The 17,206-nt window shown below is 45.2% G+C and overlaps 1 protein-coding gene across 1 annotated transcript in view; it reads left to right on the top strand.

Moving 5' to 3' along the window:
* Positions 1–16,362, top strand: part of LOC119371885 (actinia tenebrosa protease inhibitors) — a 29,931-nt gene extending 13,569 nt beyond the window's left edge. Inside the window, exons 3-5 of the mRNA XM_037642334.2 lie at positions 9,591–9,776; positions 13,197–13,385; positions 16,092–16,362. Coding sequence (XP_037498262.1) covers positions 9,591–9,776; positions 13,197–13,385; positions 16,092–16,336 — 620 coding nt within the window. The 3' untranslated portion in view covers positions 16,337–16,362. The remainder of the gene's footprint in view (positions 1–9,590; positions 9,777–13,196; positions 13,386–16,091) is intronic.
* The last annotated feature ends 844 nt before the right edge of the window (positions 16,363–17,206 follow it).

Raw genomic sequence — 17,206 nt, forward strand, 5'->3', positions numbered from 1 at the left:
AGAGAGAAAGAGAGAAACAGAGAGACGGAAAGAAAGATATAAAGATAGAGGAAGAGAAAAATTCTTGCCCAAATAAAATCTTCACGATGCGGGATTCGAACCCATGTACCCTCGATCTGAAGCCGAGCGTCCTAACCACTCGTCTGTCCAGGCACGCTGTCAGAGCATAGCATAGCCTTGTAGCGTAGCAATGGGGTGGGAAAGGGAAGTGCGGGTGAAGAGGAGGGAAAGGAGAAGGGGAGAGAGTAAAGCGCAGCACAGAGTGAATGAGAAAGAGAAAAATATAGGGAAGGAAATACAGAAAAAAAAGCAAAAAAGAGACAGAGAGAACATCAACGAAAGAAAAAGAAAGAAGTATATAAAGAGAAAAAAGATGCAAAGAAAGAGAAAAAGAAGATAATTCTCGCTGAGCAAACAATTCTTCACGAAAAAATTCTTCACGACTACCGACGGAGACATCGCGCGAAACCTCCGCTCTATAAGTGTCCAGATAGACATGGGCCATCAAAAGAAAGTGCGTACTCCCAAGGAGAAAGCCGCGCATCTCGAAGATAGACAGACAGACGTGTCGGTCGACGGGGAGTACGAGCAGCGACGGGCCCGTGCTTCACTGTGCGAAGCTTTGCGCGACTAAATGCAAACATATAAAATTTATTTCTGCATATTTTCTCTGTTTTTTCATGCACATATTTTTATGAGATATGTAACTATTTGATATCTGTTGTAAAAAACAGCTTTATTTTTCTCCTTATCAGTAACAAGGAATGTTTCCCATTGTGGGATTTTGCTTTGCGATCTCCTATTTGTATGACTCATGCGCAGCTTTACTTTAAGACATAAAATAAATAAAATAAATGTTTCTCACTCTAATCTCTCCTCTTCGAACAGCTAATTGGCGATGGTCTTGTACTGCTGAAACACATAGACTACATTTGTCAGTGATTTCCGCCCAGTTCTGGTTTATTAGAACAGCGATTATATGAACTCTCAGACGCATTTCTACCGTCGCCGTAACCGCGAGGTTCTGGTATAAAGTCCAAGTCGACATCATCGCTCCGCGAGTCGCGTGTTCTATGTACGAGTGAAAGCTTGCGAGGGCAGCCGATGATGGCGGCTCAAGCACAGGGTAAGCGTGCGGGCCGTTTTACAGCGAAAGCTGTTATGAGATCATTTCACCGGCCGTTTTTGGTGCCGCCGCCGCCGCCGCCGCCGGTGTCCGTAACCAGTATCGCTCGAAATAAGAAAAAAAAACGAAATAAGAAAAAATTCCAGGATGGAACGAGGTTCGAACCTGGGCCCTCTGCGTGGGAGCCCAGTATTCAACCTCTGAGCCATGCCGGTGCTTGAAACTGCTTTGCAAAAAGGTCCTTTACAGGCTTCATGTCGGAAAGGAACCACATTAGCATATGCAATATGGCGTGGTAGAAGAGTAAAATAAGCACTTGTATTGGTTGCCAAGGAAGCCCATAAGCGCATGATCCATTTCCTCGGGGTCTCAGTAAAGTTCTTCCCCCCCTCCGTCTCTCTCCCACGTCAACGTATGTTATACAGCATGACGGGCGAGGAAAATAGCGACCGGGCGTCACCGAATGCAAATTACATAACTGGTGGGCCGTTTAAACCTTCCAACCCATTACACAGGGCTGAGCCATAATTCTTCATCGTCGTCAGTCGTCGCGTCAACAAAGTGCACATAATGCCTTACAGACCTGTAGCTGGTGCCTCGCTTCTCCGCCGGATGACGAATAATGGCTTAGTAGGTGCTTCCCATCTTCACAAAAATTGTGATTTTTGGCGTAGTGGGTACCGTTCTAGTGTACTTGTATTGTAGTCCCAAGAGAGCTTACAACGGGCACTAGAAACGCCGCTCTTCCAGCTTTCGCTGTGACTGTGCTGCGGTATTAGCGCAGGCCTGGCGTTTTTTTTTCGTCGCGCGAAAATCCAATTGTAGAGATGGGGTGTAGAGGAGGACTTTGTCGCTCCGGAAGGAACCGCATGCTTGTATCGACCAGGCGCAGTCGCACGCGCCTTATCTTGCGAGGGATTAGCAGACGACCCTAATCGTTGTACGTGCTGTGTTCCCGTTGAAGCAAAGGACAGTGCGACGGTCGCTTCGCTCGCTGAGGCGGCTGCGTTCCTCTGTGCTAGCGTTTTGTTAAGCTAATCTAGAATGGACGCTAAAGGAGTTAGCTTACGGCCTTACCTCGTACAACTTTCCAATTTGTTGAATTAAAACAACAAGCTGCGTTCCCTCCGTTCCTTTTAGACTTCCATCCGAGTAGCACTGGCCAAATAGCAAAAATATGCCCAATTTGTTGTTATCGCATTAATTGCTTCGCTCATGCGGCGAATCTGTGACATTCTTTACGCACACAAAAAACAAGGTGCCATAACGCAATACTATTAGTTTTAATACATTAGATGCAGCATTACAATATAAGAAAGTAGGAAAGATCATTTTAGTTTTGTTGCGATAGCAATTATACGGACACTCTCGGCGGATATTTGCCGTCGCCGTCGTCGTTATGTCCCGGATATATATATATATATATATATATATATATATATATATATATATATATATATATATATATATATATATAAGCCACAAATTAAGATAATTCAGAACAAAACATTCCGAACCGATCGACCGGGGCTTCGAACCATGCACCCCACGTTCCACACCTCGCTGCCTTAGACAACTGCGCCTTGCCTCATTTCATTATCTTTAATTCAAGGAAAGATGACCTGTTATAGCTGTGAACCACGCACTAAATAATTCGTCACATTAGAATTACCTTAACATACACAACGCGCACATTGTTCCCTACAGTAGGAGGCATTTCAAAAGTCAGGCAAACACACACAAGCGTCCAGAAGTGCAAGCCAATCCGGAACGGGCTCAAAAGTCTCAACAACACTTCGCACTTGAGCAGCTTCTTCTCGGAAGACAGACCTCATCGATCGTGGTGGCTCGGAGTTTCTGTCGATCATGCGACTTTTCCATAGCGAATAAAGTCCTAATGTCATGCCTCATTCGTTTTCTAGAATACTAGCGGAAGAATACAAACGCACGCGGCGTTAGGTGAAACGCACAGGATGCCACACGTGGCGAAACTAAAATTATGTGAGACGCGGGCTTTGCCACATCGTTGCCCGCGCTGCGTTTGCGTCGTTTTGCTGGTGACCCACGCTAGTTTTCCATTTTGGGGTTATCGCGCCACGCCACTCGTGGCCAGTCGGCCAAGGAAAAAGAAGAGCGTCCAGTGGCTCGTGGTGGCGCGAGCTAGCGGGAACGCTTTGTCTCTTGTAGACTTATGCCACAGGAGGGAAGAAACGAGATGGCTGAACCAGAATCACAGTATATATGTTACACCGAGAGAAGAATTTTGAGTCTAAAATGACAGCGCAAGCGCTATAGACATCCACAAAGAAAAGAAACGCACGACACAAGTCAGTCAGAATGGTATTTAGTGCAAACACTAGACAGCAGACAAAGTAGAAGACGAGGACGCAGCGCATTCTTCCAACTAAAATTTATTCGGAAACGAACACACACTTATACGGACCAGGTGACCAAAGAAAAAAGAGAAGAAAAGAAAAAGAAAAAACCTGAGAGTAAAAGGAAAAGTATATACAACCAAAAAATCACAGCATATCCACAGAGTGAATGATGATGAGTGGGCGAAGCTGCGGAGGTTCATCGGTAAACCGTGAATCTTCCGTGAATTCTGCCCAGTACATCATCACCGACGTGAGATCGGGCGCGTTTATACTAAAGGTTCGATGAGAGTTATGACGACTTGCAGCTCACTTTAATTTTACATGTACGCTGTGAATTTTCATTGTTTAATCACGCACAGGAGAAATCGCACACACGCACTACCTTGGAGGTCAAAATCGAGTGCCTATATATACGGGGTGGTCATTGAACGGTTGTGCAGCGCGAGCGGTCAGTTTTTTCAATCAAGACGCTGCCGCGACGCTGCCTCGCGACGCTGCCTGCGTCGGCGCCGCCGCACCGCGAGGCAAGATAGGGGGGGAACGTAGGAGACGAGAAACATCTGGCGTCTTTCGTTAAGCAGCTTGCGTCTTTTCGTTTTGCTTTAGAAACATCTGGCGTCTTTTCGTTTTCCCTTTAGAAAGCATCTGGCGTCTTTCGTTGGTTTATTTCATCAATCAACGGCGTTTTGAACAAAATTTTTATTGTTTAATCACGCACAGGAGAAATCTCACCAGGCACTACCTTGGAGGTAAACAATGGCTGCTAATGGGAATGAGAGACAGAAGAAGTTGGCTTTTAGCTAACACTTACACTTCTACTTCTACTAACGTTTCCTACTGGAACGTGCCAATGGCTGCTAATGGGGAATGAGAGACAGAAGAATTCGGCTTTTAGTTAACGCGCACGCTGCGAATTTTTTATTGTTCAACAACGCACGGGAGAAATCTCCCACCGGCACTACCTTGGAGGTCAAGATCTGGTATTAGCGTTAAGACTGGTTCGCACTACGACCTTTTATTTCTCTATGCTACGACGGGGACGAACGGGTGCCGCTTTAAGGAGCTTCGCCCCTAAAATGTGCCCTCTTGGAAAAGAATAGCAAGTAAGCGCTATGCCGTGGTACCGCCCCCATCCCTACGGCGCGACAGAAACAAAAGTTCTTTGTCGGAAAGGTGCAGGGATGGCATGCTTACGCATGCGTCGCCGGACCGTGCGATTTCCTCAGCCACAATAATCTCCCTCACCCTTTGATCCTGGGAACGTGACTTGTTCCAACTCGTCCAACAAGCAACGTGTTGTGTACGACACAAGCACTAAGAACTGATCTATTCTTTCATACGCCAATGCATATAAAAGCCCAAGGCAAACTTACCGCACATGCGCACATGACAATAGCTCTAAAGCAAAACGTGTCACAAGGATGATAGCAGGGGCGTAGCCACGTTAGGGCACACCTGGGCCCGTGCCCCCCCCCCCGAAATTTTTTTTTGCCATAGCATACAGAGCAGAAAATGACACTCGACCACATCTGCCTGCTCGTCCCCACTACAGATCAAGGAGGTGTCCCCCCCCCCGAAAAAAATTTCTGCCTACGCCCCTGGATGATAGTGCATTAGATACGCGAATTCATGAATTTATAATCAGATGGGTGCAAGGACAAAGAGGTAAAGAAGAAGTAAGACGGACAAAGAAGTGCGTTTGCACTGTAACTTTAGCCTCAGGGATATGTATGAACTACAGCCAAATGATGTTTTATCTTAGTGACAAGAATCGACGCCCGCAGGGAACGCGAGCCGTGGCTTCACGTGCCACTGCCAAGCGCCGTCTTTATTTTCTGCTCTTTTTAAGTGGTGCGCTCTGTGGTTTTGTTTGCCGCCCAAAGAAAGGCGGTGCAGCGTGTTGGGACCAAGGAGGTTGAAAAAAAACTTCTGGAGTGGAGGCGGCGCGCCGCCGCTGAAGCCGACGACCGCCATATTGCTCCAGGCAGAAAACGTGTGGGTCGTCGCTTGAGCCCGCGTGGAAGTTCCACAGATGGCAAATTTCTCCATTCTTTTGATGACAAGCGAGTGTTGTGGATGTATCATTTTTTGGACTGCGATCCACTCGATAACCACATTTACAATTTGTCGAAGACTGCCAAGCTGTACATAAAAAAAACGCCGGGCCTGCGCGCAGCACAGTCACAGCGAAAGCTGGAAGAGCGGCCTTTCTAGATCCCGTTCTAAACTCTCTTGGGGGAACTAATACAAGTACACTTGCAAGGTACCCACTACGCCGCAAATCATAATTTTTGTGAAGTACGGAAGCAATCACTATGCCATTCTGGGAGCAATAAAGATAAGAGCTGCGCGAGGAGTCGTCGACCGCGTAGCTACTGAACGGCATGACGATGAGGTTGTTGACAACAAAGATCCCCCAACGACGTACAATGAACTTTGCAAGAACTTTTATCTGAGGAGGCGAAAGTATCCGCCACCGCACAGTAAACTGAACAGGCCTCAGGCATTGACGCTCAGACTCCTGCAGGTCGGGGCATATCCCAGTCCCGCACTCTTGCACAAAATTTACCCAGAAATTCATACGTCAAACACGTGCGCGCTTTGCTCAGACTTTGCCAGCTTAGATCATATGCTCTGGCGGTGCCCTGCGTTACGGGTTCAAAACGTTACATCGTCAAAGTGGGATGCTGCGCTACGCAGTACGGATTTCAGGACGCAGCTATGGGCAGTCCAACGGGCCCACGACGTGGCGGACAGGTTAGGCCTATCTGTCCCGACGTGGGAGCGGCCCGCTACGTGCTAGTTCACGCCCCGACGGACCTAAATAAAGTTTTTCCATACCATACCACCACCACCATTATTCGTCTTTCTGCGGTAAGCGAGGTACCCGCTACACATCTGTAAGGCATTATGTGAACTTTGTTGATGCTGCATGTGGTTGCTGGATGAAGAATTATGGCTGAGCCTTTTGTAATGGATTTGAAGCAATTAACGATCCGGTCACTCGTTGCGCAATTAGCATTATGTGACGCCTAGTGGTTATTTTACTCTTCTGAAACGCTATATTACACATTTAACGCAATTCCTTGCCCGACATGACGCCTGTAAGGATGTTTATGCAAAGGAGTTCCAGTCACTGGCGTGGCTCTGTGGTAGAATACTAGACTCCCATGGAGAGGACCGGGGTTCAAATCCCATATGAGCCTGTTTATTTTTATTTATTTCATTTTTCTTATTTCTCGCGATAGTAGTTACGGACACCGGCGGCGGCAATGGACAACCACCCCACAGCCGTTGTCATCTGATAACAGCTTTCGCTGTAAAATCAGGCTTCACCACATTTCAAAAGAAATCAACCAGAAGAAAATTCGGCAGATCCCACGCGTTGTGGAAATCTGTTTCATGCGAAGCAGTCAGCGAGTACTTTTATGCTGTATTTTATGGCTTTGAGCCAAGCGTTACGAGGTGGATCAACGTGTTTTTGTAAGTGCAGTAGCTGTGTCCACATAGTGGGCTTACCAGGCACGTCGACAACACTGGCGCTTAAAGGGTAACTTATGGTGCAGCGTAACGCCAGCCCTCACGTAAGAGTACATAGGTCAGTATTATCGAAACTAAGTGCACATTATGGTACAACCATGTGGATGTGATACGTAACTTTCGTTAATGTATTCCTCTGGGTCGAGCAATGCTTCAATATAGCTTGCTGAAACAGAGGAATACAAGTGTAATGTTTATTACACTGCTATAAAAGCGGAGCCAACACTGGAACCGCAGACGTTAATCTGATATGACGCCTATATCGTAGGAGTACATACGTACTGTGCATTGCTTTCTTGCAAAATTAGATAGCCAGCACCACAACCACACTTGACGTTGCACCGAAATTACGCCTGCATAGGCTCTTTTTCCAAACCAGTCTATATACCCGACGTACCTCTGTGGTAGAATACTTGATTGCCACGCAGAATGCTTGGGTTACATTCCTGCTGTGATCTTAATATTTATTCTTTCCATTCGTCGGGTCAACGCTCCCGATGTCGGTTTTTCTTAACGCTCTCGCATTTAAAGTACCAATGTCTGTTTTCGCCGTTCCTGGGTAGATATAAACCGTCAATCACATGTGGCGCATACCCGTACACCACGGCCAGTGGTAAACGGCTATGTGCCACACGTGTCTGGAGGAAAGGGTTTGACGACCTACGCGACAGGATTTTCCTGTTATTCATGTCATGATACGACAGCCATATCCGTCAAATCCTCTTACCCTCCCATGCCGATCTTGGTCTACACCAAGTTAAGGAGGCGATCATGAGAGCACCTCGGCGTAGGTGGCTAGTTACATAGATTCGTAGATAAAAACGCTCAATGTGCCAAAGGTTCGCTAAGAAATGCCTAGCATTTAAAAATCCCAGAGCGGAGTAAGAACGCAGCTGACAATTAAGGACTGTTATTTTTTAAAAATTTATAGACGAGTGTAAACAAGAGCTGCAGCAAGCTAGTCAATTAATCTGCTTTCGTATCTCTTCTTTTTGCTGTGTTTACTTTTTAAGGGTGCGTGTTTCATATGGTTAGTTTCGTGATTGTCTGCATTATGCGTAAACCAGAGCTGCAGCAAACTGGTCAACTAGTTTGCTTTTGTATCTTTTCTTTTGCTGTGTTTAGTTTTTCAGGGCGCGTGTTTCATACGGTTAGTTTCGTGACTGTGTGCATTATGATGCATTTTGAAGTTATTTTGGATTTGTTGCTTTATCGATTCACGTATAAACCACATTGTATATTCTTCTTTTTTCTTTTGAAGTTGTGTAAAAGCCGGCGGTGAATAAAATTTTATGTACCACTTATTAACTCCTCCATGTGCTTCATTTCGGGAATGCTGGAAGCGAATGTTACTTGTTATCACGCACGCTTCAGCCCATGTATAATGATGTAAAAAACTGCCTCCTTCAATCCTGCAGGACAACAAAAAAATTCGGCCAAATAAGTAACACTAACTATCCAGTTGTCACGCTGAAACGCCCCCGCGAAAGCTCACAATTACGCTGTCCGCGCTCAAGCTGCGCTGCCTCTTGCCCGGAGCAAAATGGCTGCCAACCGGTTTCCCAGGCTTCACCCGCTCGCGTGGGCGCGTATAGGGGACCTCCACTCTAGAAGTTTTTTTTTTAAAACTCCTTGGTTGGGACAACGCGAGCGCAAGAGTCCGAGAGTGGCTTGCGTCCTGCGCATGCGTCGTGCGGCTCGCAAATTCCTTGGGTCCCCAATTCTAAAACTGTGTAGTGTTTCGCCGGTGTTGGGATGTGCGCCTTCGACTTCTACTTACAGGGCGAGGTCGACCGTGCTCGCGCAATTATCTCTTGAGCGGGAGGTTTGTACGTCTGCTGCTTTCACCGCAAAGTTTGCGTTGAAGCCGTAGGCGGCACGAAGCTCGCAGCGCTCGCTGCAGTGGCCGAGTTTGCGAAAGGAGTGATCTGCTAGCAAGAAGAGCCAAAGTAGGTGTTAGCTGAAATAACAACTGTGACCGTTGGCGCTCGTTCTATGTATACCTGTGAGTTCTAGAAGAGAACTCACAGGTATACACAGGTATAACTGTGTCGTGTTTTTCTTCCTTAGTCCTCGTCCATTTGTAGCGCTGTTTTTTCCACACCTGTGAGTTCTTGCCGTGCCTCCTTCTTTGTGTTTAAGCGGCGCGCTGCAAGTGTCGAGCTGTGACAGTTGTTAGTTCGCGCTCGCCTTGTGTGTTTTCTTTTCCTGCGTGCTTTGTGCTTGAGCAGCGCGCAGCAAGTTTCCAGCTGCTTGCCGTTCTTCCTGGGACATTCCAATTTCTTGCTATCGCATTCATTGCTTCGCCCATGAGGCGAAACTGTGACTCTTTTAAAACCATGACTTGTAATGGTAAAGCTGTACAAGATGATTCTGTGCACTGATAAAACTCGCGTAGGAGACGAACGATAGCCACGACACGAAGAGCTTGAAAAGTTTTGAGAAATGTAGCATGATATTGCTGCCTCATGTATTCGTGTTATTCGGGTTTTCTTAGGGAACGAAGGTGTCGAATGCTTAGGAAATGCCATTTACTTCCGTTACAGGTAATGAGAAACTCCCACCAAGCCAGGTCTGCTCTCAGAACAAGCGTGTGGGGAGTTGCAGAGCGGCATTTCCAAGGTGGTACTTTGATAAGGCGAAAGGGAAATGTCAAAGGTTTACGTACGGTGGGTGTGGTGGCAATCAGAACAATTTCTATACCGAGAGTGATTGTGAAGACTTCTGCCAGGGTAAGAAATCATTTTCTTATTTCATTATATATCTAAAGAATACCGCCAATTTTTCAAAGACTGAAGCTTTCATCAATGAAATAATTCCTTTCAGTATTTCTCAACATTACATGCAACTACTAGAGTGTGAACTTCCTTTAAAACCAGTACTTTAAGAGCCATGCAATTTTGCTATCAATGGCTAGAGAATAGTAGAGCACTTAAAATACCAGATATGTAATTTACCTTTGTGAAGGAAAATCTGTCTTATCCGCTTGTGTAAGCATATGCGTCATTATTTTTGTATCTGCTAGCCATAGTGCACTCGTTAAATCGCTAAACTTATCACCTTTGTTAAAAACTACCGCCCACATAGATGCAACGTACGGCTTTTTGCGCAATATTTTCTAATAATAATATATCAGCAATTATTCAGCCGTAAAGCGGCACCATTTAGCTTTGACAATTAGATTCGGTCTAAATGTGTTTTGGCACCGAAACATTAGAGAGATTATATGTCGTTGTGCCCTATCGTCTCGCATACTGCTCCCTGGTGTGGTTTACAACGACCGAGATGAACTCAACTCCTCTTTTATTTACAAAAGTGGTTAATACGAGCATTTGGAAATATCCCCAACGCTGAGAGCGCAATTCCTAATTTGAGTAGCTGTAAGATGTTGCATATAAAGCAATTTACCTAAACTACAATTTTCGCTCGAAATGCTGCTCCAATACACAGGTAATCAAACGCTTTCTGAAGAAAAATATCATGGCAAGCAGGGGCCATACGTATTAGGTGAACTTGCGATAATTACATCCAGATCGTCAACAAACTATAGCCTACAGAAATTAAGACCGTTACTACCAGACCTATTAAGGAATAACCCCAACATAATAAACCTATTGCAAAATAAGATCTCGCCAACACAACTTAAAAAACACGCAAAGGAATTGCTTTTCGATTAGTTATATGTTCTTGTGATAACTTTTGTTGAATTGTTTTACACTGTTATATGATGTAATTTAAAATCTAAAATAACGCACATGTATAATATTCTCCCGCATTTTCTTTCTTCTTTCTTCTGAAAAGTACAGAATAGTTATCTCTTGCATTGTGTTCTTGCACCCTTACGGGTCTTTTGATATGTCTCCCCAAACAATTCGTGCAGTTGTTTTCATAAAATGTGAATCAATGTAATGTAATAAATCTTTAAACTGCGGTGCTGTTTAAGCTTTTGTTGCGCCGGGTAGAGCGAACAAATATTACCGTCATGAACTAGCACGCGCTTTCTTCGTCCTCTTCTTCCTCTTCGTTCTCTTCTTCGTATTATGCTTCGCTCCCACAACACGTGCGCTGATTTGTCCGGTGTGGGTTGCCATAACTCTGAGAGGCGATAGAGTGAGTAGAGAGAGAGAAAGAGAGAAATAAAGAGAACCAGAGACATATAGAGAATGAAATGGAAGGAAGAAAAAGAAAGGACAGAAAGACGGATAAAGAAATAAACAACAGAGAAAAAGATAGAGAGAAACAGACACAAAAGAAGACATGGAGAAACATAGATCTAGATCGAAAGAGAAAGGCAGAGTGAAAGAGAGCGAAACAAAAAGATAGAAAGGGAAATAAACAAATAGCAAATAGCGAGAGAGAGAGAGGAAGAAGGACAAAAAGAGGAGGGGAACGTGACGTAAAATCACGTAACACTAGTCACGCGACATGCTCGCGCCAAAGAAATCACGTAACGCAAGTCACGTCACTGCCGCCAAACCCTCGGTATGGGTTTGACGGGAACATGTCACGTGACTAGCGTTGCGTGACTAGCGTCTGTTTATTTCTACTTCTGTCTGTCTCTTTCTTTCTATTTCTTTTTCTTTCCTATCTTTGTCTCCCTCACTCTCTATTTCTCGCTTGCTTCCTCTTTCTTTCTATCTTTTTTTCTCTCTTTATTTCTTTCTTTCTCTTTGTGCATTTCTTGTTCTCTATTTCTCTGTTTATCATTCTTTTTCTGCTATGCGTTGCTCTCTCTTCTCTTCCTTTCCCTCCTCCTCACCATCACATATCTTTGTTTCTTTCTTTCTGTCTCTCGGCACTTTTTCCTTCGTCGCCCTTCTCCTCACCCTCACAATTTCTTATTCGCTTTGTGCTTCCCCCTTGCTTTATGCCGGACAAATCGGCGCACGTGTTCTGGGAGCGAAGCAGAAGAGGAAGAAGAGGAAGAAGAGGACGAAGGTAGCGCGTTCATGATGATGATAATTTTGTGTCACGACACATCATGCCGAGCTAGAACAGCTTCGCTGTTAAAACCCTGCTGCTCCGTTGCCATAGCAACCGCCACAATTTCGTACTCCTTGGCTCAGGGACAGCGATTTTATCACATTCAGAGTGGCAAGCTTTGCGCGTATTTCGGATCCGGCCGTCGCCGTCCCTTGGCTGCCGCTTCTTCGGCCAAGCAGGCTGGATCTAATCCCCGCCGGCGTTGTGATTCCCGTGCTGCAACACGACGAGCTGAGGATCATTCGCAGTGCCAAGCTTCGCGCAACTTAGTGCAAACTTCCCGTATTATTTAGTGTTTATTTTTTGTAAAGAGATGAGTGAGAGCGCAGGACAGCTACTAGGCATATCTATAGGTTAGTGACAATATGAGTGAACTATATATAATAATATTACGACGTAAGTAAACGAAAATAATTATATACCATGCATTTTCTGGGCGATCACAAAACACTCACATTATTCAGTAATCTCTATGAGCATGTCAATGACAGGCATTTATTCTTATTTTAAATACCAACAGCACTTCTTTACTTAAAGCGACGAGCTTTACATAAATGATGTATGTGGCGAGTGATGTTACCGACAAAGTTATATTGTCAGCAATATCTATCATAAACACACTTTTGAAAACAAACAGAAGCCCATACATAGTTTAAACAAGCTATGGATCACATATTTTAAGCAACTGATAAAAATGCGGATGTGAGATGTGATTTTTTTACAATATGTTCAAAGCGCTGACTTCAATGTAGCGTTCTCGCAACAGAATAAATAAGGATACTCAAGCAGTTTGATAGCAAGGAAGTTACACTAATGTATACGCGTTCAGTTTACCTATCTCACGCTTCACCCTAAGCTTGATGCAATCCCGAAAACGTATTCTCATTTGCTACAAAAAATAGAACCTTTGGTTGAAGTGGTTTATACACGTTGAAATATTAGTGGATTTATGCATCTTCTGTCACATTTGTTCAGCGGATCTGGGACTCGAAAATTACGAAAACACCGCCAACAAAGTCACATACGCGTGCATTTATAAGTAGGCGGTTGAGCTCGAAGTCTTTAGAAACGAATTTAACTTAAAAACCAGCGACATTATATTACACGCAGGCTCTTGAATGGCGCACGTTATATCACGATAACTTGTTGCGCCAACTTTGAATTTGCAGAGTTCATCACGGATCGCTGTAGACAGCCAATTATCCCGGCAACGAAGAAGCACTGCGAACATGAAGTGAGGGGATACAAGTTTGGCTACAACAAAAATACGGGAAAATGTGAAAAATTCCTTTATTCATCTTGCAAGGAAAACCATAACAACTTCGCAACCAGGAAGGATTGTCTCGAAACTTGTGCGGGTGAGTGCGATGTTCAGTACCTTCACGTTCTTGCAGTCGCCTTCAAAACCTATTGAATGCAACAGAAGAACTAAAAGACAAAGCGTTTCGCTATGTTGCTTCTTGTCTCCCGTATTTTGGTGCGCTTAATAGGTTTTAGACGAACGCATGACAACAATAATATTTATTCGCTCTGCTGCCTTAAGGTCACTTGTTTGTTTTGGTGGTTCGGAAGAAATGAGATGCGAATGATGTTTGTATTTGTAAAATTTGAGCTCATTTTCTTGGTCAGGGTGCAATTTTGATGCATTTTTTTCTGTACAAATTGCCTGCACTAAAAACCTTCAGCCAATGATAGAAGCGCATCTGTTGTTACTTCGCTGAATGAATGGTTTTCCGGAAGCGGCACAGGTCGCGTGGCCGTCACTACCGCCACTGCGCAACCACAGAGAGCTGGTGCAAGATTACACCGATTATCTTCGCTACGAAGGCCTACGTGTCTTCACCGTGTTTAGCTGATTCATAAGCACGATACGCAAGCTCCTCAACGAAATGGCGACCCATCAGCTCGTTGCGCACTGCATGTTCTGAACACCTTTCAGCCAGTCCTTGCAAGCCTTGATTAATATAATCGATTTTCCCTGTTCATTTCCGCTATCAATTTTCTTTTCGCTATTATTTCACATGCCTCCCCATACGTAGGGTAGAAAACCGAGTGCAACCTGGTTAACCTGCCTGCCTTTCTCTCTGTCTCTCTCTCCCTCCGGAGGTCAAGATGACAAAACGGCATTTATGACTTCATCTATCTTTCTTTTATCTCTTTCTTCATTTTTTTTAAACTAACAGCTTCGTCGTCAAACGGCACTGGAGTTTGTTTTGTTTTCATTGACACTTTTACCAATTAGACCGGATACGAATGACAGGTCGTGTTGTCGCCATTTTATAAAGGGCCATATACAACTTACAAGTCCAATATTTGTCAAAGAGATATTCTGCGCAAGTGTACGATGTGAACGTGCTGCCGCAAGAACCTTGCAAACAAGTGATGTAATAACGTTGGAACAAGAGGTAGAACAACCCTTTCGTGGTCGCTTCGGCTGGTTTCGGTTTCTCGTTCCGTCTCTACCCTTCTCCGCCACGGGGAGGAGTTGGCTTAGCACGTCATGATGACTACGCCCACTTCGGCAGCATAGCATGGCGTCAGCGATATACGGCGTCGGAGCACAGCCAGCGACCGCACAAGGCTTGCTCCACATGTTTACTCGAAGGCAGAGAGGTAACGAAGCGCGGTGCGAGGCATCGACGAGCTAAACAAGTGAGCGACACGTGCGACAACTGCGCGACCAACGCCGCATCACCGCTGGGCCAGGGCGCAGTTCTGTAGTGTGCAACAGTGGCGTAGCCAGTGGGGGGGGGGGGCACACCGGGCCCATGCCCCCCCCCCCTGAATGTTTTTGCCACGGCATCCACAGCACAGAATGACACTCGACCACATCTGCCTGTCTTGCCGGCAGACCATGAAGGTGCCTCCCCCCCCCCGAAAAAATTTCTGCCAACGACCCTCGTGAGAAATATCAATCGACGAGCTCTGTGCTACGCAAGGTTCTCTATGGGAAACGTTACGCCACTTAGCGGGTGAACAGGAATGTTCACACGACGGTGAGGGGCGCGAGAACTGCTTTATTGCGATATGCATTATGTGGACACTCCAAGAGCATTTTCTCCCTTGACGTTGCAATGAAGTAGCATATAATATCCAAGGGCAATAACACCGCCATTAGACTTTGTATTCTATGTGCGAGTGAACACTAACACCATCTTTGTCACCATTTCTGGTTATCGCTAAAGAAGAACAACGGGAATGGTCATATCGCCAGATCTCTTTGTTAGCACGCAGTCATCTATGCTTAATGAGGGCATGGAGGATTACCATAAGCAAACTGTGTGCACAAGTACACTTCGGTAAAGGGTACGCGCTTAACCTGTCCTAATAGTGTGGCAGCTTGAACAAGTTGGTAACTTATTATGTGTGAAAGCTATACCGCGAAGTGTAAACAGCTGGACGACGCACTGCCGCTTGTCTCTGTCTGCCTCCTACTGTCGTTTAAAGTTGATGCTTTAACCTTTGCTATCTTGGCTAGCTGCAGGCCACCAACGGCGAGAAATGGGCAATGTAAATCGAGGGCATCTATACTGGCGCCATTTGCACAGAGAAACACGACAACATGATCAAACACAGAAAGAAGCAAATAATGAAATACCAACGTCAAACAACAGAAAGAAAATCTCTGTGTTATTAATTATATGCTCCGAAGCAGGTGTAGAGGTTTTTCCTCTATGACGCTTCTCTCTCCTCCTATGTCTATTTTGTCAGGAATGAGAACCTTTTCGCAATATGTAAGGCAGGACACAAACGACTCCTAAATCATTCGTTGGAGGAAGCAAGCTCCGAATTCAGGCTTACACGTATGCAAAGCGGCGTAACTGCGCGACTGACAGATGGTGATAGAAAACGAATAAATAAATAAATAAATAAATACATAAAATTATGACTAATATGTTCTGGCTGTTTCGCGGCTGCGGCACGAATAGCTTTGCCCGACATTGTGTGGGTCTTGACAAACGAATTGCAGTAGTGTAACCCAAACTGCACTTATAACGAAATACGCAACTTTCTCATTTGCCCGAATTCGCAACCTCTAAATGAGCGCCTTTTTTTTATTTCAGAGCAATCACCTTGCCTGCGCAGAACGAGGCATAACAGCTGGCGACTCTACATATCATACTTCTATGACGCCGACAACGATATCTGTCAGAAAACAACGACATTTCGTGCCAAAACCAAATTCTGGCCGAAAGACAACCGGTTCAGAAAACTGTCCGAATGCTTCAGAGAATGCATGCCGAACTATACAGCGCCAGTCAAGGCCGCAAAGAAGCCGCCAATTCCTGTTGTCACTCTAGATGAATAAATAATAGGTACACATTATCCCGAGATAATGTGTACATAAATAACAAAGTCTCTATGCAGTAAGCCCGCACTCTATGCAAAGCATTCAGTGTCCATCTGTAGCGCAGAAATGCCAACTATCTCTGACTTGCTTTATACGTTGTTTCTTTCTCAACCGTCGACGTCAGTGTCGCTCAGAGTCGGCGACAGCACGAGTGATCCAAGAGATCATCATCACGTGATCAATTCACTATATTATTAAATCCTCGTGAAGTCACAAGTCGCCAAAACTTGTGACTTCTTCATGACGTCAATATGGCGTCGCATAACGTGATGCCACATGATGGCTTTATCACATGGCATCATCGCTTGGTCAAAGGTGGGCAGATCACAGTGGCACTGCAACACCAGAAGAGATTCAAAAGCTTGCAATGCTTCCGATCATGGGGGATATGAACAACCACGTTAGGTGCATGCAGCTTTCGGAGGGCGGCTGGGGAGGGCCAATACATCGAGCGAGAAGGAAAAGAAGATGCCTTTCGACTCCCATTCGTCTTAGGCGAACCAATAAAAGACCCTTGTGGGTCTTTTATCAGCGAAGCTGTTTAGCAAATCGTTCCATGTCCGGCAAACCAAAAAACTATCATGATCATAAACGGGTACGTGCCACAGAAATTGGGTAAATCCCTATACTCCCCACTTCATCATCATAACGAGTATGTACCGCAGAAATTGGGTAAATCCCACTTCTCACCACGAGTCCACTAAAAATGATGAAGGCAACAGATGGCAGCGAAGACCCCGAGTACGTACAACGAGAGAATACTAGGCGACGGAAAAGACAACACGGCTGCGAGAAGACCCCGAAGAGATGGAAGGCCTACGCCAGCGA

The sequence above is a fragment of the Rhipicephalus sanguineus genome, chromosome 10 (assembly GCF_013339695.2).
Source record: "Rhipicephalus sanguineus isolate Rsan-2018 chromosome 10, BIME_Rsan_1.4, whole genome shotgun sequence".
In the NCBI taxonomy this organism is placed as follows: Eukaryota; Metazoa; Arthropoda; class Arachnida; order Ixodida; family Ixodidae; genus Rhipicephalus; species Rhipicephalus sanguineus.